This window comes from Triturus cristatus, chromosome 8, assembly GCF_964204655.1.
Source record: "Triturus cristatus chromosome 8, aTriCri1.1, whole genome shotgun sequence".
Classification (NCBI taxonomy): Eukaryota; Metazoa; Chordata; class Amphibia; order Caudata; family Salamandridae; genus Triturus; species Triturus cristatus.
The window spans coordinates 762,095,824-762,109,262 of NC_140591.1; the positions used below are offsets into that span (position 1 = coordinate 762,095,824).

Genomic DNA, 13,439 nt, shown 5'->3' on the forward strand with positions numbered 1-13,439 from the left:
TTATCAGTGGAATAGGTGCACCATGAAAACATGATTCTAATAAAATTCATTTCACCACATAACAAATTAGATGCACTGTCACCTACTGGAACAGTTATTGCTATAATATCAAAAGGTAATTGAGAACAATGCTAAGAAGACATAACTTGCTTTAAATGAACGTTGAATAAGTAATACCAAATAGGAAGCTTTCCCCAATAAGTTTCTGATTTAAAAAATATATAATTTATTTTCCATGCATTGCAAATGTAAGTATGGCTAAATCTATTCTACAGACACAAAATATAACATTTTTTCGGTACAAAAAATTACAATTTAACACACCAAATCTATGTTTCATGCTGTTCATATAAAGAGGTAATGGAAACTCAAACCATTTTGGAGGATATTTATTTCTCTACAATGAAATAAAATAAAATAAAATCCTTAAATCATTTGTACAAAATAAATATCAAAACGGCAATAAAATACTGAAAATACGTGAAAGGATTAAAACAGAATTGTTATATTAGCATGATTCCAAGATAAATATGTTTCAACTGAAGAGCGTAGTATTATTAAACCGTCCACAAAACTGGTAGACAGAATATTTATAGCACAAAAATAATCTCACTTTGCATATTTTAAGCATGTTAAGGACTGGTAATCTTATGGTCAGATAGCAATAAAGAGGCACTGTATTGAGAACACAATTTTCCGACACATAGTTTTTTTCTATAATAACTAACATTCAGAATTTTAAAGAGTTGTTCTAAAACAGTGGAATGTAAATATTACAAACATTAATGGAAGTAGATATTCCATGAGAGGAGCATCGGTTTCAATATTTGTAGCAAACAATCAGTCCAGGTATATTGTTGTAAAAACTGTTACAAATGCACTGCAAAGACAGTTTACTTATTGCAACAAAATATTAGTATAATGATTTCAATGATGATATAACTTGACAAATTATGGCATATGGAATGGAGAGGATTAAGCTACAGTCAAAATGTACATACAGTAAACAACTTTGTTAAGTAGCCACATTAGTATGTATATTTTGCATAACTCTTAATTATGGCAATCTAACTCACTAAATGTATCAGTCACATGCTTGTTCATTCTCTACAAAAAACAATCAATGCCTCCTGATTAATGGCACAACAGATTCTGATTGTACAAAAATATGAAAAAGAAAAGTACTCTTCCTTTTGTATATATACTTCTACCAATAATATAGGCTACAGATATCTAAACATAAATCCTGTAGTTAATACCTTGTTCACTTTCTGCCACTACACATTATTACAATGGCTTGTTTTCTTATCGAAATAACAGTCAAAACCACCATTCCCTTGTTGTACACACAACAGATTTGCCTGAAAGGAGACACAATGCACATTTCCTAGTGTAAATTCTAAAGGTTGCACTTATTCTATCAATTTGCAATTAATAAAAACCAGAGCACAAGGACACTGAGGATTACAGATGTTAGGAAATCACTCTGCTAGCTTAATGCAGGGGGTTAGGCATGTGATCCTCTATAGTAAACCAGATTTTTTTAATTAGAGGTGGGCAAAACCTTCTTAAAGCATTCTCATGTCCAGGCGTGGTGAACTTTTTGTGAAAAAAAATATTGTTACACTCTGCGATTCGAAATAATAGATTTTTGTTTCATGTCTTTTTGTCTGTGCAATGATGGATAGGAATCTAACAAAGAACACACTTTCCATATTCAAGACAGGTTTTTAAAACATTGCCGTCTATGGATTTTCTCTAAGATCTTAATGACTATAATTTGGATGTCTGATAGAAAAAAACTACTACGCATTCATATATGCAAAGCCACCAACTCTTTTCATTCAGGATAATGAGAATTAAAGGTTAAAGACAGCACAACTTAAAATGTTTTCAGCCATGGAAATAAGCAACTGTTTTCTGTCCCTAAAACTCATACATGAATTTGACTTGCCGAAACAATGAAGGTTTTGCAGAGGGCATGCTATTCCTGATTTATTTTAAAGGACCATTTGGTTACATGAAACTCAACATTGGTGAAAGATTGAAAACAAAGTACTATATTTCAATGAGATACACCATCTTTGAATGCAAGTTAGCTCATAATGGCACTTTCGTTGCAGTGCAGATATTCTACTAATAAAAGCAATCTCTTTATTCACTGAAATATTTCTGTAAACTTCTCTTCATTTGCGACCTCACATTTCTCAGGAATGGGCTGCCTCGAAAACACCAAAACTAGGCATGGCCATTAAAAAATTGTAAGCATTGCCCTATACACCTGTGGGCCTAATAGTTACTCTTTAATCTTTTTAATCTTACACATTTCAATAAACATGCAACTGATGAACTTTTACATATACTAGGGAAAATAAATCTTGAGTTTAATCTAGTTGTCAAAGTTTGTAAATCCACGCAGAATAACACTTGCATGAACAGTTTGTTTATTCCATTATAAAATATACTATTTTTATTTATGTTGGTAAGAAAGGTAAATGAACTGAGAAAGGTATAAACTGGCCCACAAATAAACACCAAAATCCTAATGATGGGGAATGCAATATTATGAGAGGTAATGAATTTCCTTTGTACATTTAGTACTGAGTCAAAGAATGGTACTCTAGTTCGTGAGCACTGTCTTTTTTCTATGCACCCGTAATATATTTTTACAGATGCTGCACCTAGGGAAGTGTCCATAACCAACAAATTAAGGAGCAGGTTCTCCATCGCATGACAAGAACCTTGATATGTACTTAAATGTAACATACAATATAATTCCAGAAAGATATTTTTCTGAAGCGATTAATTTTGCTCTCAAAATTATAGCCATGATGCGTGCAATATTTAAACTAAAATGCTTTTAATCTTTGAAATATAGGTTTCTACATTATGTGTTATACAGTATTACTGCACAGTATGTAGTATGTTGCACCTCATAATTATGTTTCAGATGAATTACAGATTATTCTCCAGAGTTTAAGTACTTGTGTTCCAGTGCATAAATCATGTTGATTCCTGCATATACTAGTTCCAAAACACAATGTTATGTCATTTTTCTTGGTGAGAAATTGTTGAGGTAAATGGACACCATTAGCTGTAGCAGGCTGGGAAAAAAATTGAGTATTCATTTTAAGCAGCAGAGGCCTTGCTTAGCAACCAGACAACTATGAAATGACTGCAAACTTATGTTGCAGTCAGGGAAACTCGCTGTAGCATCGGTTAAACTAACCTGAATTTTAGGTTTCCGAACCATACCTAGAAAATGATGAGTTACAAAATGAAACAATGTATAGGCACCTTCACTTGGGATGCTAGTCGACTCCAATTGTGCCAGGTACAACCTTTCGATTGCAGCTACGGTTTAACTTCTGCTTAAATTACTTGCTACTGATATAAAAACAAATTATTTGCTATACTTTTAACGGTTGATTATGCAAATGAGTCAGAAGTTCAAACTTCAGCTTATCAACAGGCTGACAGAGAAGAGTTTAGTAAATTACTGAAAACAACAAAATGGCTATTAGCCAGAACTCTGGAAACAGGAGTTCGAAATTATCTTTTATGAACTGGGGTTCTAAAAGGAATGAAACGGTCGTAAAAGCAAGCATTAAAAAGTCAAAATAAATCCGACAATTGGGAACTCCCCATTAAAATGGTGTTGTGCAATATCCATGGTGCACTTGATGTTTGAAAGCTGAAACTCTGATGGATGTTGTCTTTAAATGTGAGAGGAATAGTCTAGAATTGGCAAGTGCACTGAGTAAATAAAATGAATGCATAGAAAATTTTTCAAAATATGCTACTGATAATTCTTCACCATTAAATCCAAGTTATAAAAATATTGTAAGTGCACTTTTTCGTATGTAGCTTTTCAGGAGTCTTGAAAGCAAACGTACATTGAGTTCTGACTCAAAGCATTAAACATGTCCAGTTCAGGATAAAAGGAAATATATGATTAGAAATCTGCTAACACTTTGCTCCAAACTTAGATAAAGCAAGACATTAAATATGATGTAGGTTTTGCAGTACAGAGAATTTCTATTAGAACGCTGTCATTACGAACATATCCAACTTCCGAACACAGCTCTAGTGTAGTCCAATATCCTCTTCTTTCTGTGCAAGTAATAACTGGCAAGACAATCTTGTTCACTTTTCTTTGCTCTTCCTTATCACACAATTCCTATATTATTGAGAGGTAACATCAGTTTCGTCCATGGTCTTTAGGCAGCTGAATGGCACATCCCTCCCTACCTGTGCCATGGTTCACTGCTCAGCAGTACTCTTTTTTGCATGTCCTCCAAAAAATGCTCGCTGTTTACCTTTCCGTCGTCAAAGCACGTATGCAAAAAAAATAATGGCAATTAAGAGAGCCACCAATGCAAAGAGTAACTGCTGAAGCCAGACACAGTAATGTATTTGCTCTTCGAGTCTTTTGTTCATTTCTAACAGTTGAGTCATCTGATGAGAGAAATAAACAATGGTTTTAATACAATGAAATGCAATAATTTAAGGCACTTCGAAAACATAAATCAATGGTAATTATACAATGAACCTGTATTAAAACATGACAAACATCGAGCAAACGGTATCATTTTTATTCCTATACAATTATTCGTTGCACCCTAACGGTTCTGTAATGATGTTTCGGCCTAGTGGGCAATGTTCTTACTGGAGGCGAGATTTTTTCAGCACTTTACCAGTAGAGGATAACCTTATTTCTAATAACGACTATTCTTACTGTTAATAAGTGAGATGGCACAACAGAACTGCAATACTTTTCAGCTACCTTAGAGGCGACTGACTCAGCCTGGCTAACAGCAGCATCGTGAGGCCAGGGTAGAATGGTGTGAGGGCAATACCTTAAACTCGCTAGATCATATTGCAGCTATTGCTACAGTGAATAAAACACTCAGGCTAGGAGAGGTTCCTCAATGGGCCTCGGGCATCCTGGCCTGTCAAGGGAGGTGGTTACAGCCCAGTGACAAGAACATATTAACCTTAAGAAACAGGGCCTCTGTTGTGCAGGTAGACCGCAGTTAAGTTATGTGAGAAGAGGTGACTATGAAAGTGGGGACAATTAGGACAAGGGCAAATGAAATCCAGGCTTCAACATAAAGGGAGTAGCCTTCATATAAGCCTTCACGAGGTTGTGTCTTTGGCATTGCGTAGTCGATCTCAAAACAGAGAACGACCCATCAAGAGATGTTTCTGCACCACCCAAACTTTCTTTGCACCAAAATACCCCACAAAGAGTTGGTCATCCACCCTGAACTCTCATGCATGGTCAAGATAGAACGACAATGTTATTTTTGGGTCCAGACGGTGGAGTCATTCTTCTTCCTTAGAGGAATGTGGAGGAGCGTAGAAGGTTGGCAAGGTGCCAGATTGGCCCAAATGATATGGTGTTACCACTTTCAGCAGGAAAGAGGCCCTAGTGTGAAGCTCCAGTTTTTCCTGGGACAATTGTGTAGAGGATCAAAAGAAATGTACATCAAGAACATGAGAACCAACTTAAGGATATACTGCATAATGTAAGGCGAAGGGGGAAACAAATGTACAAGACTCTTCAAAAACCTAGTGAAAATAGGGGACTTGAAAAGGGAGGTTTGGTCTGGCAGCCGCAGCCACAGCAATGCAGAAAGAGCAGAAAGATAGCCCTTGAGAGTGCTCAGAGCAAAGCCCTGCTAGGCAAGGGAAAGAATGAATAACAGCTCCTCAGGAAGAGGGGCAGAAAGGGGATCAATTTGTTTGGATGAACACCATGCCATAAATGTTTTCCAAATGCAGGTGTATATTGTCTTGGTGGAGGGACACCTGGCAGCAAGAATAAAATTACAGACTTCGGGAGGAAGGTTGAAAGCCGTCAACTGCCGCCGCTCAATCCCCACGCAAGAAGGTGGAGAGTGGACAGGTTCTGGTTGAGGACCTCCCTCTTGCTGCTTCGACAGAACATCCTCCCAAAGTGGCAGCCTGATCGGGGGATCAAGGCTCATGTTCAGAAGCTCGGGATACCAGACTCTCCGTGCCCAGTACGGAGCCACAAGGATGACTTGGGCCTGGTCGTTCCTGATCTTGAGAACTCTGGGCAGGAATGGCATGGGCGGAAAGGCGTACAGTAGGCATGAGCTCCACTCGAGATGAAAAGCATCTCCAAGCGAGAGCTGCATTGGAAACTCCAGTGAGCAAAACAGCTGACTGTGCGTGCTCTCCGCGAACTACAAGTTACTTACTTTCGGTAACGATGTATCTGGTAGAGACGATTCTAGCCGCAGATTCCTTAACGTAGAATTATCCCCAGGTGTGAGACTGGACCCGGAAAATCTCTGCACGCCGGGAGGCAGTACCACGCGACTCCGCCCTGACGTCGTCCGTGTGCGTGATGTCAGCGAGGTCACATAAGCCCCACCCCGGCGCGCTGACATCAGTTTTCTTCAGAGAACTTTTCCGTGCCACAACACGAAGCCATCACAAACAAAACTGTGGAGAGTACGGGAACAGTGTGCAAAAAAGTAGTGAAATAGAAAAGAGAGAAATGAAATGTGAGAAACAGCAGCAGCTGGAAAAGCACCAAGCACTAAGGTGCAAAAAACCCCAATGGCTGAAAGCCATAGCAGCGAAAGAGCAGAGCACCGCACTGAGGAACACCCTCGCCAGCCAAGGCGACAGCCTCCCAGGTGGCAGAAAGCATGTGAAAAAACGCTTTAGCAGAAGAGACAGAGTGCAAGGACAATCCACAACAGTGAAGGGTAAAAAGCCCGGAATAGAAGAATAACAGCAATCCACCCCTAGACGACACCATCAAGGAGGGCCGTATCCAAGAAAAGGAGCGAAAAGGCCGAGGTACAGGCAAAACAACCCCTAACATTGTGGACTACAAGGGAATCCGAAACCCTACACAAGCAAAAGGGAGAAGAGTAAAAGGAGGCCCCTACACCAGAGCAAAAACCAGGGTGAAGGGATGCAGAAGCACTCATGAACCAACCGATCATGTATCCTAAAGGAAGGGGTGGAACAATCAAGTAGAATGAAGCATCCTGCCCGGGAGGAAGCGAAGTGGGCACCCACAGAAGACAAGCCACCCAGAGGGAGGCAAGTGCAGAAAAGCTATTGAAGGTCCTCACAGAGCGGGGAGGAAGGGCAGGCCATGAAGGAATATGCGTCTAGAATCGTCTCTACCAGATACATCGTTACCGAAGGTAAGTAACTTGTACATCTGATAGAGACTACTAGCCGCAGATGCCTTAATGTAGAATAGATACCCTAGCCATATCCAGAGGGGAGGAGGGCCTGCGAGAGAACCTCCCAAGTAGGAGGAAACACAGGGCCCCAGCAGGGCACGTGTCACAGGGACAAGAAGGGCGGCCCAGCTCTTACCAAGCAGAAGTAAGCAAGAACAAGGCGAAGGGAAGACTAGGAGGCCCCGAGCTCATTCAAGGTACAATGGCCACAAACCCTCGTAGGGACAGACAGCCGCAGAGGAGCACCCAGGAGGAAAGAACAACCCCAACTCCAGGGAGAAGAGGCAGAACCTGAGGCAGAGCCTGCCCCAGGATAACACACAGTGACAGATGGCAGCGGAACAGGCATCAGCCGCAAGGAAGCAGGCAAGGCAGGAACGGCTCCGCAGTCAAGGAACGCAGGCATAGGAAGAAAGGTGCAGGTGCGCAAAGCCCCAGCAGAACAAGAGGCAGGGGCACAAGGGAACACATCAAAGGCCACGACGGTGGACCAGAACAAGCAGGCATGCGCAGGCAGGCGCAGCCAGCAGCAGACAACACCATGGAGCAGTGCACCAGAACAAGCCAGGCGCAAGCCGAAGGCAGAGGCCAGGAAGGGCCAGGACACACCCCAAAGGAGGGGCAGGTCCAGAAACACACACTGACCCACGAAAGAAGTGGGACCAGGCAGAAGAGAAAGAGAGAGACACGGAGGACGGGCCCAGGCCGTCAACCATAACACAGAAAGCCAAGGAAAGCCTGTCCCTCTGGAACACCAGACAGAGGACCAGGCTGAAACGCCGGACAGAAGGGCGGAATCGCCACAATACGATGCCGCAGACAGCAGGCCAGACTGGTCTAGTGACGTAGCGAACATGGAGAAGGACAGACCTGGGCGCAAAGCAAGCTGCGCCAAGACAACTGCAAAGAAACCGCACCTGCGATATACCGTGACGCCAAGGAGAGCAAGGAACCCGAAAAGGGTGACCACACCTCCCCAGCACATGATAGAGCTATGTAATAGCTACAAGTACCCCACATAGGGTATGCTATGTCCCAAGAAAACATGGGAACACCTCTTAGGAAATAATTCCGCTGGAGAGGACAAACAGAAAGGCCTGCGGGTAGAACCACAGACGGCTTGCCAAGCAGCCAATAAAGAAGACACAAAAGGCCCAATCTCAGGGCCTACACAGGCTTACCAACAGCCAAAACCACAAGTCAAAAAAGGGGGGCTGAACCAGCAGCCAACAGCACCGAAGGGCCAACCGAAGGACCCTGAAGGCACACCAACCACACAGAACAAACAACCGGGGCTACCGAACACTAGACCCCAGAAAACAATGGGAGAACACCTCCCAGAACCCTGCAGAAGACCGACACCCAGGCTTACTGAGGGGGAGGAGGAGGAGGAGAACGAAGCCCCGCAAGGAACCGTTGAATGGCAGAATCCGCAGGGGCGTGAAACAAAAGAGCGCCATTGAAAGGGAGGTCAACCAGACGCTCCCTAACATTCTCAAGGAAAACACTATCCCTCAGCCAAGCATGGCGACGGAGAGCTACAGAAGAAGCCATAGTGTGACCAAGAGCCTCAGAGACATCTAGAGCAGAGCGACGACTAAATGTGGCCAGCTCCCGGCCATCCAACACATGGTGCAGCAGATCAGCGCAGGCACCCTCCTGAGAAGCACAAGACGGATGGGACTCCGCGGAATCCCACAAGCTGGAAGTGGCTTTGGCCAATACACAAAGCGTGTTGAGCCCCGCAAAGCAGCACTGGAGGAAGCGAAGATATTACGCCCCCATGAATCTAACCACCGGGCCTCCTGTGACGGAGGAGACAACACCGATGGCAAGGAAGGAAAGGCAGTCTGCAGAAGAGGGCCCCTGGTATAAGGGTGGAAGGAAAGGAAGACAGGATCATGCGGAGCAGGACAGTGGCGGTGCAGGAGCGGCTGGTGCACCGGGTCCCCCATGGCAGGATGCCCACAGGCCTCGAAGAATTATGGTGCAAAGCTTCGAAGGGAAGAAGCAGCTCCCGTCCACCAGAGACCTGATGGAGAACCTCAAGCAAATGATTTTGCGCATGGGCGACCCGGCTGCCCATTTCCCCGCGGGGATGCCGAGACCACCTCCACCACCACCTGCGCAGCAGGAGAACGGGGCAGGGTTGGAGCCGGGGTGGCTAAAGAACGGCACCGAAAAGGCGCCGACTCGACCTCCAACAAGGCAGCCGCCTGCGTGGAGAGACGAGGGGGACCCGGGGATGGGCCCCAGCCCCTAGCCAGGCCCTCCAGCACCGCCAGGACCGACAGCCGCCGGCGCCTGAGCGGCGTCAGCTCGGCCTCGGACAAGGCCACCGCCTGACCAGAGGACGAGCCACGAGTCACGGCAACCTCCCGTGACACCACAGGGACCCGGCGAGGCAGAGGTGCCATGGGCCGAAGGGGGGAACCCTGTAGGGCCGCACCCTATCGACACTACATCTCCAAGACCTGAAGCCGAACCTGTCGGTGCCGGGGGCCGGAGCCGCCGACGACTCCGCAGAAGGCCCCGCACATGGCAAGGGATCCGCGGACGCCCCAGGAAGAGGAGGAGGAGCCAAGGAGGCCTGCAGGGCCGCAGCATAGGCCTCCATTTGGGCTCTGGTCGTCCCCATGCCAGGAAACGGTGGGTAGGGTGGCGATGCACGAGGCCGCATGACCCCGCGGAGAACCCACGGCCCCCACAGGGCGGGGACCAGGCCTCGGGGACAAGCTGCAACACTTACCAACGGGCGAGCGACGCCCTTGCGGTCTCGGAGAGGGATGATGTCGGAGAACGCCCGCGGACGACGTCAGGGTGGAATCGCGTGGTACCACCCCCCCGGCGCGCAGAGATGTTGGGGCAAAGAAAGTTTTCAGGGTCCAGTCTCACGCCTGGGGATAATTCTACTTTAAGGAGTCTGCGGCTAGTACTCTATCAGATAGAGACCTCACAAACACCTCCGGGTGGAGACACCATTCATAATCTGCTAGGCATCGATGGTTGAGGTTGTCTGCCTTGGCGTTCATTGAACCTGCCAGGAGTTGAACCATCAGGGATGTGCCTTGATGTTCCAGCCATGTCTAGAGATGCAGGGCCTCTTGACAAAGGGTCCACAACCCCACCCCGCCCTGTTTGTGGCAGTACCACATGGCGGTGGTGTTGTCTGAACACCTGCACTTGCTTTCCCTTGATGGAGGGAAGAAAAGCTATCAATGTCAGTCGGATTACACGGAGTGCTACTATGTTGTTGTGGAGTTCGAATTTTGCCAGAGACCAGAGTCCTCTGATATCCACCTCTCCACGGTGGCAGCCCCATCCCGGGAGTGACGCATTGATCACTACTGTGAGATCTAGTTGGGGATGGGAGAGGGGTCTGCCTCTGACCCAATCACAGTTCGTCAGCCACCACTGCAAGTCCTTTGCAGTTCCCTCCGAGATCTGGACCATGTTGGAGAGATTCCCCTGATGTTGCGCCCACTGTGACTTCAGGTCCCACTGCAGACCCTGTATAAGCCATCTGACATGTGTCACCAGCAGGATGCAGGAGGCCATGAGGCACAGCACCCTCAGAGTCGGTCTCACCAGAACCCATGATAGAAGCTGAAACATCGCTAGCCTCGAAGGGGAAGGAGTAGCCCCTTCCGAAGATCTGCAAAACCCACCTGTGCGATGTTATGGACTGCCAGTGGTGGAGGTGATGGCAGTTCCAGCCACCAGCTGGACCCCATGATATAAAAGGGAAAGGATAGGAAGGTTTGGTGGCTGCAGCTGCTAGGGGGGCGGCTAGACCAGACCGCTGGCTACTCGACTCACGAGGCCGGTAGGAACTGCACACTCCTCCACATAGAGACTGGGAAGCTTGCACGGCTCTGTGGCTGGGATAGGGTTGGCAGGGTTGAAAACCCCTTCCATGGCCAAGAAAGGCAGACTGGGGATGACAACGGGCAGCCAACAGGCCCAAAGTCTTGGCCACAGCCCGCCATTCCTTAAAGCGCTCCAGTGCAGAGTCTGCCTCGTCTCTGAAGAGACTAGTGCCTTCGAGGGGCATGTCCATGAAGGAAGTTTGGACGTCTCCAGAAAAGCCAGCCATTCTCAACCAGGCATGGCGTCTGAGGGCTACTGTCGATGAAAAAGCTCTGCCCAATGAGTCCGTCATGTCCAATCCACAGCTCATAGTGTACTTCGCTGCTTCTCTCCAGTCTGCGACTGCTTGGGATGGAATAGTCTGGGTCTCCTCTGCAACCTGTGGCAGTACTTGCGCAACAGTTTCCCACGGATTGTGGGAGTAATGGTCCGATGAGCATCCATTGTTAACTGACTGCAATGCAAAGTTGGCGAAAGAAAACATTTTCTTTCCCAAGCTGTCCAGCCTCTTACATTCCCTGTCCAGGGGAGCAGCAGCCAATGTGCCATGGGAAGTGGAGGCTTGGACAACCAAGCTCTCCGGGACAGGATGGTGGGTGAGGAAATTTGGGTACCCAGGTGCAGGGCTGTGGTGGCTCGCAATAGTTCTATTCACAGGAGCCCATGTGATGGGTTTTTACCAGGTCCCTAGAAGGATGTCAGTGGGGGCTTTGTTGAATGGGAGTAGGGGTTCAGAGAAGGAGACACCTGGTTGCAGCACCTCTGTCAAGATATTGGTCTTGACTGCCACACAAGGCAACTGAAGGTCGAGGACTTCAGGAAACCTCCACACCACCACTGTGTATGTAGCTCTCTCTTCAGTAGCCACAGCAGAGGGAGAAAGCATGTCGGTATCTGGAGACCTATCCAGTCCCCTGGCATCATGCAGTTCATATCCTGATCACAAGGCTGATATTGTAAAGGGTCCCGGGAACCCTCCCATTCCTCCCCAAGGCCTCACCCTTCGGAATAGGGCACAGGCTCTGGCCTAGGGCACGGGGGGTCCTGTCAGCACCAGAATTTGCATTGGTCGACGCGGCTCCGTTGTCAGATTAAGGAATCACAATAGGGTAAGCGCGGCTTGTGGAGGCTGGGAGCATCCGCATAGGTCGTAATGGCACGACTGGCAGTAGTCCCAATCCATGACCAGATACATGGGGGCCTGTAGGAGGCTGGGTTAGTATATGGTACACATTTATTTAAGTGATGTACCTTGCACTAACCCAGTCAACCCATATGGTGATTTTAGTGTTCTTTGATAACAATAAGAAGTTCTCAAAGTGGTAGCTGAGGAGAGCAGCCTTCAGGGTTATCTTGAAGGAGTGTTCAGCAGCTTGTTTTATCAGTTTAATCATGTAATAGGTTTAATGAAAAAGAACCACACAGTCATTACATAAACACACTTCTATTTATTACACAACACTTACTAACACATTGCGATATCTGCTACCCAGATATATCAACATAATACACAAATATTATTCAAATGCAATAAGGTAAGTAACACAAAGTACAGTGGTTTCCAGGGGGAGACCAAACATTTTATTAAGAAAGTGGAATGCGAACTGAATAAGAGGACGGGACCTGGGCCAAAAGACTCAGAAGAGCCAAGGACACAAGGAACTACCCAAGGTAAGTACCCAGGAACCCCAGGGAGGCTGTGTGCAAAGTGGGAGCACAGCCGCATGACGAATGGAAGTCAATGGAGAAGTCGTGGTTGCAGTTTTGCAGAAGAAGGACCCTTTCTCAGAGGACCCAGTAGAATTCCCGTGAAGGACAGAAAGTTGGAGAGCCACCCCACCCATGTATGGCCCGGGAACCAGGTTACCTACACCAGGGAAGCCGGATGCATAAGGGTGAAGAGACGTCAGAAACCTCCATAGAAGACATTGGAAGACTCGGGAGAAAGTGCCTCTGGAGAAGAAGGTGAAGAAATACAATGGAATCCAAGGGTGGATTCTGGAAGTGAAGAACCTGCAAGCAGAGAGGAAAGAGTATATGCCACTCAGGGGTGACCAGGAGGCACAGAAGAGCGATGCCCACCGCTGTTGATAGGTTCTGGAGAGTCATTGGTGACCTTGTCACTGCAGCTGTGATGATCAGGTGACGCTGAGGAAGACCGGGAGCTGTGCACGAGCTATCCCACGATGGATGTCGGGACTAGGTGGTCAGTGCCTGACGGGAGCACAAACAAACCTTGGTAGCCACAACTGGCATGGAGCACAAAGAAGGATCAGCGTGGGGACCAGCAAGTCCAAAGGACTCACCAACAGCAGGAGAGTCTGAGCAGGC

General features: G+C 46.6%; 1 protein-coding gene across 1 annotated transcript in view; it reads right to left on the reverse strand.

The window, feature by feature from the left end:
• Positions 1 to 373: 373 nt before the first annotated feature.
• MOSPD2 (motile sperm domain containing 2) overlaps positions 374 to 13,439 on the reverse strand; it is a 544,536-nt gene continuing 531,470 nt past the window's right edge. The window contains exon 15 of the mRNA XM_085622201.1: positions 374 to 4,458. Within this exon, the coding sequence (XP_085478327.1) occupies positions 4,330 to 4,458 (129 nt within the window). The 3' untranslated portion in view covers positions 374 to 4,329. The remainder of the gene's footprint in view (positions 4,459 to 13,439) is intronic.